Below are 24,099 nucleotides of genomic sequence, written 5' to 3' on the forward strand. Positions count from 1 at the left end.
TCTCTACTTTTAAGGCAATATTATGCGAGTAAAAATTGCGAATTTTAACAGCTTATCTTCCCTGCGTTGAAGTTCTTTCTTCTCTCAGTGGCGTTTTTTAAATAAATGAAAGTGTGCATTACCTCCACCATCTGGTTTGGAGTATGAACTGGAGCTAATGCCGTCGATTATAAAGTTTTACATCACACATCTGAAAATTGATTGGATACTTTCTTAAAAATTACATCATGATTATCATTTTTTTTATTGTATGCAATTTTAATAAATAGTAAAAGATTATTAAGGCACTTAAAAATGTAAAGTATACTTTAAAAGTATACTTTTAAAGTATAAAAGTAATGCCTTTATACTTTAAGTATAAAAGTATACTTAAAGTATACTTTTATTTAATATATTAAAAGTGTATTTTGGTACAATTATGTTTAAGTGTGTTTAAAGTACTAATTTCGAAATTGGTACAAGTGTATTTTTAGTATACTTCAGATATACTTATAGGTAGTACACTTAATAATTAGTATGCTTAAAGTGTACTTTCACAAATTTAAGTATGTTTGCAGTATGCTAAAGTATACTTTTTTTTCACCTGGGCTGTCTTCATTTAATTCTTTGTATTTAATTTATTTCCCCAAGTTTGAGTTTTTAGCAATCTGTGATAAACATCCACACAAAGTAAATTTTTCAGACCCCACAAGATGACGCCCTGGGCGGACACCCATATCAGAAACCGCCAATGCTTCCAAAATTCTGTTCTTGTCAGAAAGGCACATTCCAGGATAGATAGCTATGTCTATCTGTCCGTGCTTGTGCGCAGGTAGGATGTATTGATAAGAAATCGGCTGAATAAGCAGTATGTGACGTAACATCGACATGCGCATGCGCATTGCCACAAGGTAGGACGGATGAATGGGTAGCACAGATAGTTAGAACGCAGGCAGATGGTGCGTTTCTCGGACTCCTGAATCAATGGCGCCTCCGCGGAGGCGGAGTTTTTGTTTTATTTTTTTATTTTCTCAATTCCGCTGCTACCGACTGGCAGACAGGGGGCAGCAAAAGGGTCCATCTCTCTCTGACTGGATCACACAGGACAAGTAGCAGCAGCAGCAGCATCATCCTCACCAGCATCACCCACTACCCTCTGTCACAAGGACGAGCTCTTCATCTAGACCCGCACAAGAAACAGGACAACCTTTCTTTGTTTTTTTTTTCCATAAGCAGAAGCATAATATCAAAGCGTCAAGATGCTGGCCTGCACGGAGCTGATCACCATGTGTCTCCAGTCCGCCAAGCACGAGCACTTAAGAAAGCAGCAGGAGCTGGACTCCAATCAGAACCAAGGCTTCGCTTTATTCCAGGACGTAAGTAAAACACACCGGATGTCACGGCGTTGGAAACACAGACGGGGTTTGAGTTGAGCCTCGTGCATGTTTGTGTCCTTATCGAAACGTGTTCAGCCTTCTGTCCGTCTGTTGAGGTGTCGTTTCCTCACCGTACAGTCCGCCTGACTCACTGTCCTTCACTCCTCTCTTTATGAATGGCTCTTACCGAGTTAAAACTCGGCCCATTCACGCCACTATTACGTAAGAAAGGTGAGCGCGTTACGAACAAACGCCTGTCCAACTCGGTCATCCTAGCATGCTGAAAACAATTGGCGTGCTAACGAGTTCAGCATCGTTATCCTTGTCAGGTTATTTGTGTGAAGATAAGAACCTTAATGATGATTTTTGCTCCACCAAATCAGCCTGTAAGACATGTATGTTTTATGAGGAATCTCCCTTAAAAAATAAAAATAAAAAATAAAGCTCCAACCGACACGTTTTGAATTATTTATTAGGGTATAAACAGCATATCGCCACTAAGGAAATGTCTTGCTGCTCATCTGCTTAGTCCTCTGAAAGGTAGCCATATAAAACCTTTTTATTGTATTTATATGCACCATCGAAGGGGAAACAAGTTTATCTGCACGTTGCCATCAATCTTCAAACAGCTGACTTGCAGCAAAGTTAATTTAATTTCCCCAAGACGGCTTCCAAATTTTATTTCAGTAAAGTTAATTTAATTTGTTTTAATTCACAGAATGCACCTCGAGAGAGCCAACTATTACCAGTGCATTTTCCTTATACTCTCTAAAACCTCCCTCATTTTTCTGTTATTTTAATTTAAGCCGATTTCAATTTAGTTACAGGATGCACCACGAAAGAGCCAAGTGTCAACCATCAGCATCATTTCCTATCTTTAGACTCTTGCTTGCTTGCAGTAAATGTAATTCACTTCCCTCGAGGTGGATTACTGCATATGAAAAGGAAATCAGTCTGCGGTGAATGTGCATTTGGTTTAAATGTACAGTATATTTTCAATCCCCGTCTTATAGCTTTGCATTTCTTCACAACCGTCTAAACTTGCTAACATGGGTTTTCCCTGTTGCTTTGAACAGACGCTTTCACGAAACCTTTTTCATGTAGGTGTCCTTATCTCTTTAAGTTGCCACTCCAAAAATAATGGAATTGAGCTGCACTGGATAGATTTCCAATATTAAATCAACCTAGCACACACACACACACACACACACACACACACACACACATATTTGCAGTATTTCACAGGGAACTGAGGCAAGTGTGAGGTTTTCAGTCTCTCCAGAGCTCCCAAAAGAGAGAATAAAATAGCTCTTTTGTGTTGTTTTTTTCCCCCCACCTCTTTGTGAAAAAATCTGTTAGTCTGTTTTGTTTTAATTACACGCATTGATTGGTTGTACCAACACTCTGGTATAAATCCTCTTTACATCCCTGAGATGAGATTTCCTTGGCTTATACTTTGCCTCTGCATTCTGTGCTCTACAATATGATTTACTACAAAAGCAGAAGAAAAGCCAACAAGTAAATCCGAGAACCTATCCCCTGTTTTGCTACTGTTTTTCTACATCTTCATAATTACAGTTTAGGCATGAAGTCTGCCTGTCCCTCGAGTCAGGCGTAAAATAGTCCAATGAAATCGAATCTTCCTCTCAGATTTCTTCACTGGCTCGTGTTCGCTTGTCCAAGCTTCCAGTTTGCTTTTCTGTCAGCTGTCTTGGGTGGGATGCGGTCTCGGAGCTCCTGTTGGGGGCGGGGGTCTGACAGTGATAGGGCTTCCCACCTCCACCCAAACGTCAGCATAGCAGCTTGTCACTCCACAGGAGGCCGAGGGCAGCTGCAGATCATCTGCCAGCTGTAGCCCCGAATCTGTCACAGAGCCACATTTCCAGTAGGTGATTACTGCGACTGTGACGCAGCGGTCACATTCAGTCAGAATGAGAAAGAGGAAGTCAGTGGTCATTTTTATTGATTTTGTAGTTTGTTGAAAATGGAGAATTTGAGCAAAAATATTTCTTGAATAAGTTTTGATAGATCCTGAACCTTTTCGTAGTTTTTTTTTCACGTGTTTCACTAGGATATAACGTGACAGAAGTTTTTTTATTTTTTATTTATTATTTAAAAATAGCTCAGACATTTTGTTTTTGATACAGTTTTGTAGAACCACCCAGACTGAAATCTGTGCTTGTAACTTCAGCAGAGCTCAACCCCATTTGGCCGATAACATTCATGGTTTGATTTACTATAAATCCTTTCACAATTTTAAAGCAACTGACCATTATATGTTGTTTTGAACCAGTTTGTTACATCCTGCAGAACAAACCGAGCATCTTCTCAGTGTAAACTGCCAAACAGGCAAGTTTTACAGGTGCTTCCCTTGTTTATATTTCAAACGAAAGAAATAAAAGCACAAATAAAATGTTTTTTATTATTGAACATCTCATGTCTTCCTTTGTTTAAGCTTGATACAAATCGTACATTTTAATCTTGGCTCCTTTTCTTTTCCTACATTGTGTCAGATGTGTTCAAATGGAACGTCATCTTTAAATCTTTAATCTTTTGTAGAGCTTCTAATCAAGGATCCCATTCTGTTGAATCCATCGTTCATAATACCCCCAGGTAACCTTTTACATTTAACAGTTAAAAAAAAGAAACATATTCAAGATAATTTAAAAAAAACCTTCAATTAACTAGGAATATTAATAGCTGACGTTATTGTTCACTGTGACAGAGTTTATGACATTTTAAGAACCTCAGTTTTGTGTAGGTCAGAAGTTAAAGTAATTCAATGCAGTGGCATAAAATGTTTTATATAATTCAGCTCTCACAATTATTGGCACCCTTGGTAATGGTTTATATAAAAGTCTTAAAATAAATGGTTGTTATGGAGACTTGCCGGCCCTAAGATGTGACTCCTCCCTGCAGTTCTGTAACGGTGAGCCTAAACCTGGCCTTTTTGAAAATATTATTATTATTATTATTATTATTATTATTATTATTATTATTACGTTTGTTAAATATTGCTCTGTTATTTTTCACTTTTGATCAAAGTCCAAACAGAACCACTGATGAACCCCTATGGACACGCACTGCAGGTGTCTGGATCACATCACGTATCTTCTTTATTTGTTTAGCATATATCTACGTATTTCATGTTTATTTAACCACATCGCTACTGTTGTAAACTGGAAATAGGCAGAATATAGTTTTGAAACCGATGAAATTGAAGGGTGTCGTGCTTTTTGAAGACTCCCGTTTGATGATGAAATGAATCAACCCACCACTGATCTGTTCGGGTTCACTCAGAGTCACTGAGCAGAGAGGAAAAAAGCTGGAAATAAACACCCTCCTTGATCTTGCATCTCATACGCACACACACATTCACACTCACACACCACGATCTAGCATCTATTTAGATTTAGTGTCCTGATATGTGTGAGGGAGGATTTTTTTCTGGCCAAGTTCATAGCATGGATTAATGAACATGAAGCAGTGTCACTTTTGTACTGGATGATCACAGAACTGTGGAGACATTTTGAAGCAGTGGGAACATTTTTAGCGTCGAGAGAGAGAAGAACGAGATGTATTCGTTTGAAGCTCTCCTGCATTGTATGAAAACGTCAGATTTTCTTTTCCTGTGATGTCTCACTTATTTTGGAGATGAAGATGTTTTGAGTCACTGAGATTATCTTATTTTCCGTTTATGCATGTATGATGCAGTGTCGAAGTTGAATGAGTATTTATGCTGTTGAGTTCTTGAGATCTTGGCTTGCCTATTCTTCTTTGGAAAATGTAGCTCAGATTATATTGAGACCCTCTGTGAAAGTCAATTTTGGTGTCTCGCCGCTGATATTCAGTCGGACTTAGTTCTGGACTTTGACTGGACCACTCCACTTCTGACTTCTTCTGACTTTCTTTCCACACTGATGCTTCTTGCCACTCCTTCTACTCCAGTACTGTGGAGTGCACCGACTAATGGTTGCCATGTCAACAGATCCTCCCACCTGAGCTGTGGATGTTGAAGGCTTGTGCAGAACCACTGTACTTATACTGAGACTGAATTACTCACAAGAAAAAAAAATACATTTACAAACTAGATGACTTCTTACAGTAAGTACTGAATTTCATTTAGAGCTACATATTAAACCGTTGGTCTGTTACAATGCTTTAATATATCCCAAAGTTTGTGGTGGCAACAAAATAAAAGTGTATTCTATCATCAAGAAGCTTTTAAATTTGAATGGATTTCATTTGATTTGTGCAGAGCATATTAATGAGTGTACAATCTTGCCGTAAATACACCAGATGTAACGTAGTCCCACAACACAATGCAAAAAATAATAGTAACAGCATGAACAAAGAAAATAATCAAAAGAATACAGTAAAAACAGCAAATAAAACCAAAAGATGGTTGATTAATCCAGTTTTAAAATACCTTTATCAAAGGTCAAAGGTTTAAGTGTCTGCACGACAATATCTGTCATACTTAAATGAAAAAGGACATTTCTAAAAGATGCCTAAGGTTCAATAATCGCAGTGCTGATTACTAACCAGACATTTTTTATGTTTTCTCTTAAATAAATGGAGCTATCTCTAATGGTGACAGGCCGTGTCTTCCAGCTCCTACATCCTTCAGCTTACATTTCAAGCCAGTGTCGAAGTATGTTGATGCTTTTCTGTGGTATGCAACTTGAAATTTTACTAATCCTTTTTTTTTTTTTTTTTTTTTTCCTCTTGCAGATTTTTCGCCGGGCTGACAAAAACGGTGAGTCCTGACCCAGTTGGACTGACGGGCAAAGAGATCCATAATATTTAAAAATAATTTTGCATGCTAAAAACCTGTAGAAGAGCTTTGTTCAGAAGTGAAGCCTTTTTATTCCTTCTGTACGTGCCCTCGGTAGCCCTCCTCTTGCTCTCCATAATAACCAAGGTCAGATGCAGAGCTGCAATGTTTTTTTGTTGTTTTTTTGTTGATGTGACTGGCTTTCACAGGCTGAACCACAAGAGTTCAGCCTGCAGGCATCGCTCGTTGTTGCAGTGCACCGCCAGAAGCAATGCGCTGCTTATGGCAGTGATAGGCAGGCGAACACAGAGCTTTGCTAAAAGTATTCACACCCTTTGATTATTATTTTTTTTATTTTTTTTGCATTTTCTCAACTGTATATTTCAATGTACTTAATAGACCATCACAAAGTGGTGCACAACTGTGAAGTAGGTGGAAAATGATATGTGGTTTTAGGTTTGTTGAAGCTGAACTACTGACCCAGTTTTAAGACTTTTGCAGCCCCTTTGATTGACATTTAACTCCATCCATCTTTCCATTGTCGTCCATATCCTGCTAAAGAAAAATATTCTTAACAACACACCACGTCTTGCTGTTTGGGTACTTATTTGTAAAAAAAACAACAAAAAAAAACATTACAAATCCCCAGTTTGTGTTGGTTTGTCACATCAAACCCGATAAAATCCTTTGAAGCTTGAATCTTGTGTTTGTGTGAAACTTAAACGAATACTTCTGCAAGGCAATGTAGAGATAGAGCAGATAATGCACAACATTTGGGGTCCCAGCAGAATTTTTAACTCCTAATGAAACCCGCCCGAGACTTTTCCCTTCTCCCATCTCACTCTTTGTTGCCACTTTGCTTCAGAGAATCATCTCCTCCTCATAGGAAAACACGGAGCGTTTAGCTCTCCGTAAAAAAAGTTGCGCTGAAAAACCGGGAAATCTTTTCCCGCTTAATTTTTTATTCATGCGCTGCATCCTGCTCGTAGCGAAACGCAGAAAGGAGGCAAGTGATTATTAATGCTTGTGAGGCATCCACAAACTCCGCGCGCTTTTCCTCCGGAGAAATGCTGGGTGTGTGATGCGTTGAGAGCGAGATTAATGATGCAACGTGAGGCGCGTTAAACAGGGGGTCGTCTGGGGTTCGCGTTTTAACGATACGGCGTTAGATGAAAACTGTCGTTTGTGAATTATAGATGAAGAAAATAAAAGGTGCTTCTTTTTTTTCCACCAGGGCTTTTGTGTGCAGATGAAAGAAGAGGGAGGTCGGATTCCTCCTTTCTATGCATGGATTTGAGTCCTTGCATTGTCAGTTTAGGCAAATCAAGAATGTGGTTTAAAAGTTTAGCACTCTAAGCCAGTGGTCCCCAACCTTTTTATTACCACGGACCGGTCAAGACTTTTATCTCTTAAAATGAGTCCACAAACTATCACTGTTGCTTCTACATCGTCATCCATGCTTTGTTATTCTAAATTCCCGTATGGATATGTTGGAGGTTTTACTGGATTATCCTCTGGAATCGGGATGTTCGTGACTGGAATCGGTTCGTGCTGTGTGCTGCTCCTGCTCCTGCCGTGTGGCTGGAAACACGAACCGATCGAACCTGTACTTTTATCAGCTCTGTGGTCACAGAGGTTTGGAGAATCGGCCGACATTTCTTAAATCTTGCCGTCTAAACCAGACTTAAGACTCACAAGCTCTACTCATCTCTTCTCGACCACTGCCCAAACGCTCTCTGACTCTGGTCGCTATGGTAACGTTTACATATCCCTTCAAAATAAGATACAGATGCGCCACAAAAACGAACATTTTACTTTTATGAAAATTTTAACTCGCGCTACTGACTAACGGGAGCCCTGAGCTTGTTTCTCTGCACCGAGACGGTCCCATCTGGGAGTGATGAGAGACAATGACACCTTAAGTGTTGCTTATATCCACAGCCTGCTTGGTCTCTACGTGGCAAAGCACTTTGAAGCTTCATTGCCTCATTAGCAGCCAGTCGCCGCATGTTACGCAGAGCGGGCTTGTAATGTGGGACTCACCTACAGGTCCGGGATAAATCTATTCTCCTGTCTCTTCTCTGGGCCTTTTCCCTTTGCAAAGAAACTTTCCAAAGACATCTGATCTGTTTCTTACTCATTTTGCTGTTTGTGGGTTCAGTGTTGGCGCGCAAGTAACCGAGAATCCGGTTAAAGGATTTTCAAAATAAAAGACCTTCCAGACGCAAATAATACATAAAACGGAAATATTTAATTATTTGTTGCGCGGCCCGGTACCAATTGGTCCAGGGACCGGGGGTTGGGGACCACTGCTCTAAGATATTGTTTTTCACTCCTTTTTGAAAAACAAAAAGGGAAATGTTCCTGCGTGTTTGAGGTTGTTATCATCAGCCTGCAGCAGAGCTCACTTTGTGTTTTCCTCTCTTTAAACTCAATGATCCTTGCACCCAAAGGATGCAAATAAACAGCCTTTCTAGTCAGAAGCGTCTGCGTAGGCCGCCATAATACGCCTGGAGTGCCATGCATTTATAATATAATAACAACTGGCTAATAGCTAACGTACTAATATCCTCGCAGCCTTTATTAAAAGGCAGCAGTGAACCGTATGAGTGCATCAACATAGAAAACACAAAGCTTCCACTCGATGATCTTGCACAGAAATGAGTCTTTTTTTTTTCTTTCTTTTTTTTGCTGATACGCGACAAGAGTAATGAGTGATATTATGATTTATTTTGACAGTCCTGCCCTGATTTATCATCCAGAAACAAAAACAAAAACAGGCACGAAAAACTGACAAGTCAATGATGAGGCTTTGAAATAAAAATCTCTAAACGAGGAGAGATGTGAGAGGCGCTACAAAACGCTTTCAGATGTTTTCTTAAAGTACAGCTTAAAAATATACAACTAAAATATCAGAGAGAGCACCTAAGCAAGGGTTGCACAACAATAGGAAGACATGGCATTGCGATATTATTTGTATATTATTGCGGTCCTTTTTTTTTTAAAGTTATCCCAACGTCCCCACCCCGTTCCCTGGGCTTTAGTGTACAAAAATCTATGTCAGATGTGAACATGAAGGTCAGTGGTAACCCGTCCATCTGACCAACTGGACAGCAAAGTTTGAATACATCGCAGTTAAAACGTTACAGCTTGACAAAAATAAACGTATTGCCCTCTCGCAGTCATTTCCGATTGCAACGTTGCACCCACTAAAATGGCAAAGTGGATTGTGTTCTGCACATTCTGCAGCTCCGGCTTGGTGAGTCTAATGTCGTGGCCGAAAATGTCAGAAGAGAATACGTAAAGGGGCGAAAGCTTTATCGCGGCACTACGGCTGAGAAAATTGCACACTTTGAAAACAAATTGGTTCCCGGCACAGGTGAGATATCTGAGGGCAGAAAGCAAACAAAAAAAAGGAGGTCTGAGTTTCATTCTCCTGCTTCCCTGTTGTCTCCAGAGGAGGTTTTAGGCATTAAAAGAAAAGAAAAAAAAAATCCTCCCAGGACGCAGAAATGCTGCAGCTCCAGATGGCAGCCGAGATGCAAACTTTCAGTTTTTCTTAATCTCTTAAGGTTTTAGATTAACATAAACTGAAAAGGGTTTTGGCTGTGAGAAGCTCATCTATATCTCGACTGGACTCTTCATTATTTTAACTGTGGGATTTACTCTGTTTGTTGATTTTTTAAATATTTTTTTTATGCCTCAGCACTGAAACGTTGCTTTTTATATTCTGCTAAGCAGGACAGGATGTGCATATTATATTGGTTGCCCATTATCTGTGCAGCAACGCACAGTGCTGCAGTAGAGTGTCGGTTCCTTCTCCTCTCTGAAGTCTGCCTGTATGTGTGTGTGTGTTTGTGTGCGTGTGTGTGTGTGTTTGGGGGGGGGAGCGACCTAACTGAAGATACAATTTAAAACCATTTTAAGTTTTTACAGGAACTAAACTAACTATTACAAAACATAATAAAACATACTCATAAAGGAAACATTCTTAAAAAGTAGCTCTGTTTATCAAACTCAAAAGCTGCATTCGATTTGCATTAAAGCTTTAGACTTCTTTACTCTTTAGCAACATGCACAGAAACCCTTAATGTTTTTTCCACAATACTCAAGACTAATAAAGTATTGACTGACTCCAATCCCCTGCTTTTGAAGTTAGGAACCTTATTGTGTTACATTTTTAATATTCTTTTGAATTATTCTGATGTATGTTCTGAATCGTTAGCGCTGCCTTTGTTGAAGCTTTACACCCTTCGGCCCCAAGCGAAGCGTGCAAGAGTTTCTTGAACAAAATGGCAAAAATAGCTTTTTTTTCATTCAGTCAAGCCACACTTTGAGCTGCAGGTTTTATTCAGGACAATGTGAGGCAGGTAGGTAATCCGCCGCGCCGCTGCTGCAGACAACACTTTTAATTTCCCTAAAGATGCGCTGGTGCATAGACACAAAGCTTCCCTCAGATTAGCTGCAGCAACATCAGCAGGTTTTTGAAAGAGCAAGTCTCTCAGTCTGGCTAACCGTTTTCCGCACCTTTTGAAGAATTGTGTTTTATGTCAAAAGAGTGGAAAAAGTGTGAATAAGATGCATTGTGAACACAAATCAGCGTAGTGAATATAAATCTACACATCCCTGTTAAATTATCGAGTTTTTGGGATGTAAAATATCTATCTGTAAAACACTAATAACACCTGCTGTCTTTAGAATCACTGCTTAGCTCGGCTTATTTTAGCATGAAAAAAGACCGGCTCTCTAACACGGCCATGATAACAGGCTCAGCTTTTTGTAGTAATAATGAGATCATGATAAATCATTTCCAAACACATATCCTGTACAGTTCCACTGAAAACCAAACCAATCCAAACAGAAGGCAGGGTAAGGTTACACTCCGCAGTTCTTCACACGACATCACCAGGAAAGAGATTAAAATCATAGAAGCAGTTGTAAAACAGATAGCTAGTTAGAAGTTAGTAAAATTATTGTGCAGGAACTAAGATGTACTGTACTAACAGTAGTGACGGGAGAAAGCTTAAAAACCCTTAAATCACCTTTTGATGCCGTTTCTACATCCGGTCTTTTTGTTTTAGTTTCCACAAAAAGCAAACTTCTAAAGTGGATTTTATCAAAAAAAGACTTTTGATCAATTTACAGCCAAAGAGAGAAGAAGAGTCATCCTGAGGCGAGCCAGCAGTTAATCAACACCGCTTCTTCATTTTCCCCGCCCCCTCGGGTCAGAACAGACAGCACGTTCGCACTCACCGCTTGTTAATATTTACTGTTTTTGACGTTTTTGGCATCATTTCTCAACAGAACGTGGCTGTCTGGTTCTGACCCATAAGCTGCGTGTTTGTGTACCCCTAAGCTCCGGGTTTCTGCTGGAGCTCCGATCGAAAAGAAACCGTGAACGCTTGTGTAACGTGCCATCTGAGCTGCTCTGTATTTTAGGCGTCTTATCGGGTGCGAAACCAAAAACCAATGTTCCGCCTCTGAAGGAGTTGGATGATGAGTCAGAGATGCAACAGACTGTATTTACTCCTACATGATGTGGAACATGAAATAACGAGAGAAATTAAGATCAATCTCTCCGTACAGGTTCATCTCCCAGCTGCAGCTATGGACTCGGGCCTAATGTTCCACCATAATCCAATCTTTCAACGCCACAGCTGAATTGTGTTCCACCCCCCCAAACCCCCTCCAACACAAAATGTCTTACAAGCTAAGGACTGATGGGATTAATGAGTGTATCTCAGAAAGTGTCGATGCTAACCGTGTAAAGCTGCCGAGGCCTCATTATAAAGACAGTCTGGTTGTTGGTCTTCTTGCAGACGATGGGAAGCTGTCCATGGAGGAGTTCCAGTCCTACTTCGCTGACGGCGTCCTCACTGATGAGCAGATGCAGGAGCTGTATTACTCCATCGACAGGCAGCAGACAGAGTAAGCTCTCCCGGCTCTCCTATTTTGGATCTCATCCAGCTCTTCTGCTTTTTGCTTCTCTATTTTTTATTTTTTTTTTTGCTGTCTGGCTGCAAGACTTTAATTCCTCACTTCAGCAAGGAATATCCACAGAGAGCACTACATTCTGGGTGATTATTTAAAATACAGTGTGAGGAATGCAAACATAAAAAAAATATATATATATAAACATTTCATCAGAATGTTCCCCAGTTTCACTCTCTGTTGCTAATAAAAAAAAAAACTGCACAAGATGAGCAATTTATCGCTCCAGCTGTGCAACAATCTATCAAACTGGTTTGCAAGTGGTTGGCGATTACAACCCAGTTCAAGGCCACATGACTGCATCGGCTCATAATCGCTACTTCCTGATGACACACAGAGAGTTTTCTCTCATGACTTATTAAAAACAAAAAACAACAAAAAAAAAAACACATTTAGTGAAGTAGACACTGTGCGGAAACATTAAGATGATAACAAAGAAAAACTGAGGACACAGTGAGTTTGTGCAAAGTAGGAAATGGACTGAGAGAGATGAGATCCCTTCAAACAGATGAAATCCAGGAGTCACAGCACCATTAGCAGGAGTCACAGTGGCTGTCAGCCTGAAACGACCCAAGGAGCAGCTCATTATTTTTGACAGAAATGCTCAAAAATACAGATGAGCGGCCGATTAGAAAGAGGTAGAGAGACTTCCTCTTCACATGACACTTCTGGGTAGCATATTCTGACACTAATAGTGAGTAAAATACTGCAGTTTCACAACATTTGGATAATATATATATATATATATATATATATATATATATATATATATTTTTTTTTTTTTTTTTTTACTGAACACAGAAAAGAGATATTTAATCCTACTGATTCTGACGTAACATTTATTTTAGCGGTCCTCATGATGGTGTCTGTAATATCTTTTTATGGCAATTGTGTTTTTGATACACAGACTTAGTGTATCAAAGTATAAAGTATGAAATATTAATTTCATACTTTCTTTTGAGGGGTTTCAGATTCATATTCAAATTTATTCAAGTCCCCAAATGGGCAATTAATGTTACAGCAAGTATGTGATTCTAAAGGGGCATAAAAACTAAAAGACAAAGTATCAAAAGTAAAAAAAAATCCAACATAAACAATGAAAGATACCAAAAACGACATCAAACATAAATTGGCATTGTTTAAGAGGAGAGGTTTCCTGTTTGAAGTCTTCCTCATTTAATCTTCGTCTCACTGATTACAGAACTTATAAAAAGTGTTTTTAAGTTTCATCTCCTGATCTTCCCACAGCAACCTGGACATAGACAAGCTCTCAGGTAAATGATGCCTCTTCACCTTCTCATATCAAACTATTTTAAGTGTTGCCAACTTGAGCTTCACTGCGTTGCTAATCGTAACCAGTCAGCTAATCTCTATTTGAGAGCTAATCAGCCAAGCTGTGTTTTGTTCCTGTTGGAAATGCCACTGATAGGCTAATCATAGTGTTTTGTCCCACAGTGTACTTCACTCCTCACCTGGGGGAATATGTCAACGTCTTGTCTGCGCTGGAAAAGCTGAACGTGGCCATTTTAAAGGCCATGGATAAAACTAAAGAGGTAAGTGATTAAAGCTTTTGTCTTCCCTGTCAAATCTTCACAGAAACAAAACAGAGCAGCTTCCAGGATGTCCATCGGCGTCCTCTGTCTCTGGAAGCTGCTCATTGGTGTCCCACTTGTCAACTTCATGAAGCCTAGCATGACTCTCTTGGTCTGTTATTTAGTCTGCACCTCTTTTCCTAAGTGACAATACTTTCAAACATGAGCTATAGTATGATTGACAAAATGTGCAGCTTTATCTAGTGCAGAGTATCTAGTTATTTTAGATCAACATTATTAGATTATTTTTCTTCTTTTGCTCTTTCCTTTGGTTTGTTATTTTGTTTGTGTTTCCTTTTAATTCATGTAAAGCACTTTGAATTGCCTTGTTGCTGAAAATGTGCTATATAAAAAAATTGCCTTACCTTTAGATCTCCTCAATATCAGGTCCATTAGAGGAAAAACACAGACAACAAATGCTGCAAAACTGTTAAATATTTGGCATGAGGGACACCAACACATTCCTCTTTGAGTTTAAATATTCATCAAATCTGATGTAAGTTTTTACATATTCCGAATTATCATTATTTAGTCTTTCTAGTTTAAAGCAATACTAAGAAACACATTTTTTTTTCCACCAGTCAGAAGTCCATCATCACATTGTTGTGTTTACTGTTATCCAGTCTTTGTTTCAACTGCTCATTCATCTGTAAAATGAAGAAACATAACATTGTTTCCCATTAATTTTCAAGGTATAACACCTTTATATATATATATATATATGTATCTGAAAATGCAGATATGTACATATACATATATATATATATATATATATATATCTGCATTTTCAGATAACAAGACTTGGTATGTAATAAAATCTCCAGCCTCGGTTTCTGTTCGATGCTAATTAGTTTCTCATGAAATCCTGCTGAGGAGCAGCCGAGCAGAACACATCGTATATTCCATGAGATGAAGCGGTGGATTTGTGCGTCTGCCCATTGAGAGGGCTGTAATCATCTGGTTTAAGGTGCAGTCAGAAAAGATTAGCATCAGATAACTTTTCCCAAAGACGTAATCAATAGCTAAGCCCGGTTTGCACTGATGCTCAGCAGAGCCAGTTAGCGAGTAATTTTAGTACTTGGCACAGGAGGAGAGTCGTGTTCGGATGGAGAATAGACAGATGCTTGGCTGTAATAATGAGGTGTTTTTTTTTTCATCCAGTGTTATGCAGCAGTGTATTTTCACTGCAGAGGATGCGGGGTAACAGGGAATTATAGATGATAATTACCAAAGACAACCCGCACGAACGCTTCAGCCGAACTGACGTCAGATTTCCTCTGAAGAAATGGACTACAGAACTTCCTTCTCCTCTTGTATTCTGATTGTATCTTCTTTTTTTTTTTTTTTACTCTGGAGAGTGCTTTTCATTTCCCCCCCCCCTTCTTGCCTCTTCTCCCATCTCTCTACATCTCCAACATGGTCTCCTTGTCTGGCAGCGTTTTTTCTTCTTCCAAGCCGTCTTACATCTCATGCATTTTTCATGTTGCTGATAGTTGGTCAGAAATTTTTTTTGTTTTTGTTTTTTTTTTCTTTAGCCCTGAGGGGAAGAGCTTATTTTTAGTCTTTTTGAGGTCAGAGTTTTTGAAGAAAAACTTCGAGGCACCTCCGGGATATGCCCTACCTTTTGCCCTACCTCTGGGCAAAAGCCTGGGATTTGAACCCAGGACCTTATTCCTGCGAAGCAGCAGTGCTAGCAGCTGCTAAGCCTGTAGTAGAGCTGAGCGCTGGGGATAGGCATTAGCCATCTGCTCAACAAACCTTCGAGGACTTAGTTGATAAAATAAACAAGTGAATTTATAACTTCAGACGTGCTAAGAAACCAGCAGGCATTTTTTTGCATTTTAGAGAAATATATAGAATAAAATCTTTATGATTGTTTATTTGTTGCGTAAAGCTGATATTTCCTCCTTGATGCAGCTGCTCACTTGTTTCAAAATGATACGGAGGAGAAAAGCAGGAAAGAACAAAAGTCCGTCGTTCATGTGTTGTTGCTTTGTCACCGCTGAGACAAACGAGTACATAGGTTTTAACAATCTCCATGAACATTTTTCAAACAGTTCTGCAACATTTTTTTTTTCCCCCTTTAAACTCGATTTTGTTGCCCCATGGGCTGCAAGTGAGAATGATGAGGTTCATTACTTGACAAAAACTGTGCTGGGAAAAATGTATTATCTACTGAAGCAGCATTTTCACTGGAGCTTCATAAAATCCCGCTGAGATCTTGTGTTTCTTTATGGGATAAATCTATAAAATCTCGCTGGCTTTGCATTCCTAAATCGTGGGTAATCTTAAAATGGGACGTCATTCACATGCTAAATATTTCATTGTTAGAGTTCAGTCTCAAGTCATTTGCAGTTTTGAGTATTTTTTCTAAGATTGCCCTGTCGCTCTGTCAATTATTTTTACCATTATCCTGCCGAAGACAAAATATTCCCATATTGGTGACGTGTCCACCATGTTTGATGTCAGGCATGGTGCATTCAAGCCCAAGTGAGGTGTTGGTTTTCTCTCATAATGAGTGTTTTGCACGCAGAACAAAATGTTCCTGTATCCAAACACTTGCTCCTTCAGAGTTTTTATGGCCCTCTTTGCTTCTTCCCTGATTAACGCTCTCCTGTCTGTCAGGTTAGGTGGGCGGCCATGTCCATCGGCAGGAAAGTAGTGCCAAGATCCTTTTGTTTATTGGATTGGACCAATAATCTTTAAACGTGTCCACATCTTCTCCCCGACCCGTCTTCTGTGTTCCTTGGTGTTCATGTTGCTGTTTGCTCACAAATGTGCTCAACAGTTAAATTACCCACAGACATCCACCCTATTAACTTTTTTTGCTGACTTCTAAAGCAATTGTTTGAAGAGGATTTTGTGTTAAGGCATCACAATAAAGGGTGAATAAAGGCACTTTTGCATTATTTTGCTTCCAGTTCATTGGGAGCTTTGTGTTTATGTGTCTATTACATGAAATCCCAAGGTACATTACATTTTTTTGGAATATTTAACAAAGGTTCAGTGGATATAAGTAGTTTCCAGTGGATCTGTATTTAAATATATGAGCTGTCATCATCCTTTTGTACAGTTTTCTTTATACAAGCATTTAAGTGCTATGTTTTTTTTTTTATTCCATCAGTTAAATATTAAAGTACATGAAAAGGAAGGATAGTGGCTCTTTTTGAAGTGAGTTATCACATTAACTGTCTTGCCCTGGCACTGAAACATAAAATCCCTCTAAAGATTTTACTGGGAATCAGTTCAGAAGTCAGTGCTGCCCAGTTCAAAGCATTTTCTTCAAATGTAGCTTCCCCACAGTTGGTTGCATTTTATCTTTGGAATATAAAGTTAATGTCCTTGAACTGAATTATTCCTTTGATTTAATCACATCAATTTGTGATGATGACAGGAAAGCAGCCAGAAACGTGTCGTCGATGTAAGAAATGTGTGTCCTTTTTCATTTGGGGTTCACCAAAGTTGTATTTTTAAAGATAAAACTTACAAATTCGATGTTGCAAGGCTGTAACTTTTTCTTTTATTTTTTTTATCGATAATAAAAGGTTACCTTACCTTTTAGGAGTACCAAGGCTCATCAGTGCTTGGTCAGTTTGTCACTCGCTTCCTGCTGAGGGAAACCACCTCCCAGCTTCAGTCCCTGCAGTCCTCCCTGGACTGTGCCACGGAGGCTGTCCATGACCACGGCTGCACAGGGAGGAGGACGGTGAAGAAACCCGAGGACCTCCCTATCCAGAGGGTCGCCAAGCGGCCCAGCCGACGCATCCAGAAGAACATGTGTCTCTCTCCCACAGACCCCTACTCCGGCATGCTCACCACAGGTGAAATATGAGAGAAAGGAAACGGACCGAGACAGGTTGGCTGCTGTGCTAACGCTCTGTTTCTGGTGTCAGGGGTAAGCGTGGAGCCGGACAACCACTGGGGCTCCCAGATTAACCAGCTGGAGGAGCTCATGGACAAACTGGACTGTGAGGTTGGTGGGAAAGTCGGCTCTTTTCAGAATTTATAATGCAGTGTTTTCCTTGTCTTCTCGTAGCAAGAGCTTCATTCTGTATTTAACGCCGTTCTATTTTAAGACGCCTAACAAGTTGATCTTTTATGTTGCTACTGAAACGTGGCAGGAAGCAGTCGCGTGAAAATCAGCTTGAGCATTTGGTTGCAACGTTTCTGGACTTTCTCCATTAAGCCGGAGAGTTAAATGTGCCAGAAAGACGTTAAGTTTCAGCCAAAGGCTGCGTTGGAGGAGAAAAATATTCAACGCAAGCTGTGTTAGAGAATGTTAGAGAAACTTCTTCTTTTTTTTTTTCAGATGAAAAGTTTATCTTTAAAACATCTGACATCCGAGATGTTGCCAAAATACATTTACAATGACATATACAAACATGCCAAGCTGATTTTTTTTATGTATATGAACTCCAGACTGTGTGGAGATGAAGTGAAAAGCAGATTGAAGATTTAAGAGAAAAAAGCTTTGCAGTGCTAATTTATAATTTTTTTTGTTGTATCCGTTTAAAACTTAGATAAGGTTTTAGAGCACAGATATCAGAGTTATTGCGCTCGCCCTCCAGCATGGTAATAATGGCATTGCAGAGCTCTGCTGTGCACTGGAGAATTTTAACATTATTCACTGGAGGGCTGATGTGAATTGTGTGAAATCTGTGTTTTTGCACAACATGAAGAAAAACGTTTTTTTCTCCGTTTTCAGAGTCCACATCTTGAACCGCTTAACGAAGACACTTTGGCAGGAACATATAAATCGGTGAGGCTTTAACATCTGCAGAGCAATATCTGTTTTTTTTTTTGCTCATAATAAAGTCCAACTGCTTTCTAATGCTGCACCAAATAAAAGTTAAATGCTTTTGAAAGTTCTGGAAATTTCCAGCCATTTTCCTTTTGTAAGATAAATAAAATAAAAGAAATGGACGACTTATTGGAGATTATGAAGAAAAAGCTAAATCTGTTTGCCCAAGATATTGGTCTGGTGTAGCAGCTGTCCTTCAAAAGAGTGATCCAGACAAAAATATGAGCACATCTCAGGTAAACTGTGGACTAAGGTTAGAAAGTCTACCAGGCTGAAAGACTGAGAGTCTCGATATGAAAGAGAACAACTTGAAAAATCAATTGTTGCCAATCGTCAAAGAGGAAGTTGTTTTTAATGTGAGAATTTTCTCAGTTTCTACCACATTTGATCACCTTTCATTGTTTGTTGACATCTTCTTTTTTTTTTTTTTTTTCCTCAATATTCTCCTCAGAACATTCTTCTGGTTCAGAGGCAGATGTCTGTGAAGGAGAGAGACGTGGAGCAATTTCAGCAAGCTCTCAAAATCTACACAGATGCCACCGGCAGCCAGCTTAACAACCTACAGTATGTCCTCCTTTCTGCGTCTGTGCTGTTTTCGCCTGAGGATCTCTCTCTGTGATTTCATGCATCCGTTTCCAACTGCTTCAGTCCTCAGATATACAACCCAGAACCACTCCAACGGCCCTCATTCTCTCTCTCTCTCTCTTTTTTTTCTATTCTTCTTGTCAACAGCGTTTCAGTCCAAAACCTGGCAGACAGATCATGCTTCATCATGTATGAGTTCTGGCAGGATCGTCTCTCCTGGATGAGGTACTGCGTGCTCCCTTTTTCTTTTGTAATTTCCAGTTGGACGATACAAACATTTTCCATGCGCACAGAGCTGCTAGTAAATTCACTTTGAAGTGCACGACTGATAGTTTTCATCTTTGTTTTTTTTACAGCTATCTGCAGTCGTCCATCAGCAAAACCTTTCAGCGCTGCATCATCAGCTCGCTGGAAGAGCCAGAAATAGTCTCCACTATGCTTCTCCCAGGTACAAACTGGCAAAAGAAATCTGTGCTTTACTGAAAGAAACCATACAGATTGTGGGTAAAAAGGCATAGTTTATGTTCATTAAATTATTATTAAATTAGTTGACTCCTAGCAATCAGCTAATCACTAATAGCGGAAAAAAACACAGTCCATGTTGGGACTTAGCTGTCATATTGGCTTTCTGACAGGACCCAAATGTGAAGGGTGGTTGAAGTCGACCCTCTGTCGCCAAGTGAGGTGCTAATTTAACCACAGTGGCAGTCAACGTTTTGGATCTTTACTGCAAACTCATGAAACCGAACGAAAAGATTTGTCGATTTAAGCCCCACTCACACCAACCTTCTTTAATTGAACTCTCGTGAATGTGCAACTACACTTTTCTCTGGCTTGAAGAAAAAAAACTCAGATCTTCGTAAGCTTCAGGTGAACACAACGCCGGGGTTTATGGGTAATCACAAGCAAAACACGTGACTAATGACTCACTGCCACATCGAGGGAGGATGAGGTAGAAGCTCTGATATGGTCCGATAAAGGTCTATCACAGTTGCTGTTCAGTGTTTACAGGAAGAATGGTCGTTTTTCAAGATAATCAGCATAAACGTGTAGTTTGTGGTATTTACTCAAACAGAAGAGCAATGTGTCCCAATTTCATCCCAATATCCAAATAATGTAGAACATCGTGGTCACTGTACACAGGTTAGCCTTAGAAGATTGTCGTTCTGCCTGTTGCGAGGTGTTTTCTCATTACTGTTCAACGCATTGCTTCATTTTTCCAGCTTCCTGGTGGATCATGAACAACAACTGAACGAACACATCTGCTCAAAACACAGTGGAAGCAGAAGAAGGAAGAAACCTCCTCTTACCTGTTGGTTCGAAACCAACTTTTTTTTTCTCTTCTGGCATGACTGGGATTGCTTTTGTAACATTTTCAGTTTAAAAAAAAAGGGACAGCCGAGAAAAATGTGCAATACTATGACGCAAACAACAATCTCAGATTGCAAAAACAAAACAAAACAGGAAAAAAAAGAGGTAAAACAGTGGTTAACTGGGCAATCAAAAGCCTAACGCTCATTTCAGACTCACTGGCACATTTCAATCTACTTTACCTTTTTGAAACACAGAGATGATAAAAACAGGATGTGCATGACTTCTTTTTTCTCTGAATGCTTGTTTCTTTTTTTTTTCTTTTTGTCAGAGTTGCATCTTGCAGTAGATAGATATGACAGCAATGGCACAATAAAGAAAAAAAAGAGACTCAAAAATAAAATCTTACCAGTCCACCCACTGCTGTTTCCTCCACACTAAGAGAAAATCACACACACACACACACACACAAAAAAGATCTCGTGCTTTGGTGTTCTCCTTGTGCTGTTGTGCGTTGTTGTCTCCTTCCAAAGCTTCGCTACCAGACATCCTTTAAACAGACAGGTCAGACAGACAGCCATCTCATAGGACAACAGCTATTGAATAACTACGACCTGTATCTGAACATTTATCATCTGTGTCACTCTTGCACTTTAATAAATATATCTATATGGAAGATGAACATTATTGTGTAGAATGACATTTTTTTAAAATTATTATTATTTTTATTTTGATCGTCTCTTTGTAAAATGTAAAATCAATCCGCTGTTATGAAAAAGCTAAGAGAGATCCTACTGGAGAACAAGCCACCAGATAATCACACAGTTTGAGTGTATCGTTACTCTCAACGTTAAATAAGTAAAAAGCCATTACTCTACATACGTAGTGTGTTACCAACAGAATTTAGACGTTAAAAAAAATTAGAAATCTTTATTTTGAGAATAGTGCTGGACCTGCTATGTGTCTTATTATGTTAGAAAGAAAGAACCCCAGTTTGTGTACAGTAGATAAAAGCCGTAGGACTGACGTAACTGTGGTATAACTCTGGTGTATGTACATTGAATTGGTATGTAACAGTTGAGGTTTAATATGGGAAATAAACATGACCACTCATCTACTAGGAGTGTTTATCATTTCTTTTGTGTTTTATGTCGATTCTGTTTTGGCTGTTTTTTGTTGTTTTTTTTTTGTTGTTTTTTTCTGGCATGAATTAAAGTTTAAATGAAAGACAGGACTAATTTGTTTCCTCTGTTCTTTTATGTGACTAGATTCATGTGAAACTACCAGCAACTTCACAGATAAAAATGGAAATCATTTTATTTCGGTTGTCGGAAATAATGTGCCAATATGGGCTTACTGTTTCATCAGCCGGAAACTTTGACCAACTTCTAGAAAGTAATTGAACTCCTTTTGAACAATGACAGGTCTATTACATAACTCTGCCGATTTTCGGGTTTTCAAAGCCGACGTGCACCTGGAAGCATTAAGCTCAGCTGAAAAAAACAAAACAAAAAAAAAAACAACCCTTCAACTATCTGACAAAGAGGTGCTTCACGCTTCACACGGTTTTATTGTAAATTCAAGGCAGGTTTTGTGGGACGTGAGTGCGTGAGAAAGACATATTTTTTTTTCATTAGGATAAGACACGATAGCAATTTTGACATACTTTGATTTCTGATGAGAAGAAAAAGATCAGATGAATTTTTTTGCTGGAGTTTCTGCACTCATTTTGATATTATGCCATATTTGTGAATGTGTTTACATGCTGCATTATGTGAGAAGAGAAAAGACAAAAGAAATATCCAGGCTTTCCAGCTTCTCAAAGTGATAAAATAAATGGAATTTTTTTTTCTTTTTGCAGAAACTGCTGGAAGTATAGATAATGAAGGCAGGAAGACTTTACAGTTCCTGCCACTTTAGATCTCACATCATAAACCCTTCCTGCTGCTGTTTTCTTCTCGGTGGCAGCGGGGCTTCTGCAGGGATGTCTGGACCATCACATCACGCTTTTATGGCTTTAGAAATAAAATTTACATCAGTGACTCAAACTTTTTAACTATCACCTCCCTTTTCACAACTACATTTCAGAACAAAGACCTAAGTTTTACTTTTTGTGTGTGTGTGTGTCACACACACAAAAAAAGTAAAGAAAGAACAAACACGAACCAAAAAGTATCCAGAATCCAAAAACTCCAACACAAGCTGTAAATTCAAAATGGCTGATGTAGAATAAGGAAATAGCTGCAATTAAGGACAGATTACTTCAGCTTCTGGTAGTTCACACAACTGGTAAAGCTGCATTCACTGTTTGTAAAAAAAATGTAGGCAACACTTTAGAATCATAGTATAGCCTCCAGTAAAACCAACACACAGGATAATGATCTGATCTATAGCAGCAGACGGGTCTAAGTCAGTTTAAATAAGGTTTGTCTTAATGAAATCAATGATAGTTACGCTTCAGGGGAAAGAGTGAGACGACCCCTAATCAGGATTGACTCTACAGGTGGAGGCCACTGATATCCTCCCCCCCTAGTTTTACATTTGGCTTGGGTCATTGTCTCTACTGATAGCCTGAGGCAACACATAGAGCCATCAAAGGTTACACAGGTCTTTCACAAAAACTGTGTCCATTTCCAGGAGGTTTGCTGTGTCTCCCAGCATGGAATAGATTCCAGGAGACGGGCTGTAGAGCGCTGTTACTGCCGGCCTACAAAACGACCTCCAGCAGTCCTGAATGTCTGACCTAACACTCAAAGAAACAGGTTTCATATTTACTACAGAAAACCAGAATTAGCAGCTCCGCTGCTTATGTCCAGCTTTTTTCACAGTTGAGAGCAGGTTTACCCCGCTCACATGTGAAATGGTCTGGTGCAGTGATGGAGATCATTATGCTGCCTGAATCATCATTCAGGACCGGTTTGGTGGTGAGTGAGTCACAATCTGAGGAGGCATATCCACGCAGGAACACACACACACACGCACACACACAGCCCTCTACATGCTTGGCAACAGCACCCTGACAGACCAAGAGCAGGTGGAGTGGGTCCTGTCCTCCTTGTGCTCAACATGTTCACCTTCATGTGGTGAGAGCATGCAGGGCAGTTCCTGGAAGATGAAGGTGTTGATGCCACTGACACAGCACGTATTTGAGCAAGTATCTATAATTCAGACTTTGTATGCGTTAGAGAATATTTCCAGCAAATTCTGTTTTTTTTTTTTTGTATCACGAAGCTTATTTTTTGTATTATCCGTCCACTCTGTGAAAAATAAAGCAACTAAAATCCAAACATCGACATGATTTCTAAGCTGATGATGAATGTCTGTAAGCTTCTGAAATGAGCTGCTGTACCACATCAATATGACATCAGTGGGTTAGGGTGGTAACATTTCAATGCTTGGAGTTCCTACATGTGGCGGTGTAGACAGTTGAAACGGTCAGACGAGGTGAGGAGACGTGTTTGATTGGCTTGGGAGCAAAATAATCTTAACAACAAGAAGCCGTGTGTGAAGAGGCCATGTGCAGGAGGGAAATTGAGGTCATCTGTCAGGGAGTATTGATGTTGAAAGCAAGCAAACTCAAGTGGAAAGCATTTGCTCTGATTCTCTACAAGTGAACACACACATTGCCACACACCAGCAGCTAAAACTGCAATAAGCCGTGGTGGAGAAACAGAGGAGGTATATATA

The 24,099-nt window shown here is 39.5% G+C and overlaps 1 protein-coding gene across 1 annotated transcript; it reads left to right on the forward strand.

The window, feature by feature from the left end:
- The first annotated feature begins 1,068 nt into the window (after window positions 1-1,068).
- Window positions 1,069-21,530, forward strand: LOC103481164 (N-terminal EF-hand calcium-binding protein 1-like). The gene is made up of 12 exons (XM_008436464.3): window positions 1,069-1,355; window positions 6,090-6,114; window positions 11,952-12,060; window positions 13,372-13,397; window positions 13,579-13,676; window positions 17,278-17,536; window positions 17,609-17,688; window positions 18,421-18,474; window positions 18,968-19,080; window positions 19,249-19,326; window positions 19,458-19,549; window positions 20,325-21,530. Exons 1-12 carry the CDS (start codon window positions 1,239-1,241, stop codon window positions 20,351-20,353), a joined length of 1,080 nt encoding a protein of 359 aa, XP_008434686.1. The 5' UTR covers window positions 1,069-1,238; the 3' UTR covers window positions 20,354-21,530.
- Window positions 21,531-24,099: the final 2,569 nt, after the last annotated feature.

The sequence above is a fragment of the Poecilia reticulata genome, chromosome 7 (assembly GCF_904066995.2).
Source record: "Poecilia reticulata chromosome 7, P_reticulata-male-v2, whole genome shotgun sequence".
NCBI classification, from domain to species: Eukaryota; Metazoa; Chordata; class Actinopteri; order Cyprinodontiformes; family Poeciliidae; genus Poecilia; species Poecilia reticulata.

Excerpts from the sequence above, each read along its gene's own strand:
- LOC103481164 (XM_008436464.3), top strand. The coding sequence starts at position 1,239 with ATGCTGGCCTGCACGGAGCTGATCACCATGTGTCTCCAGTCCGCCAAG. Across the intron at positions 1,356-6,089 it reads GCTTCGCTTTATTCCAGGAC|ATTTTTCGCCGGGCTGACAA; the intron begins GTAAGTAAAACA and ends TTCCTCTTGCAG. Across the intron at positions 13,677-17,277 it reads CCATGGATAAAACTAAAGAG|GAGTACCAAGGCTCATCAGT; the intron begins GTAAGTGATTAA and ends CTTACCTTTTAG.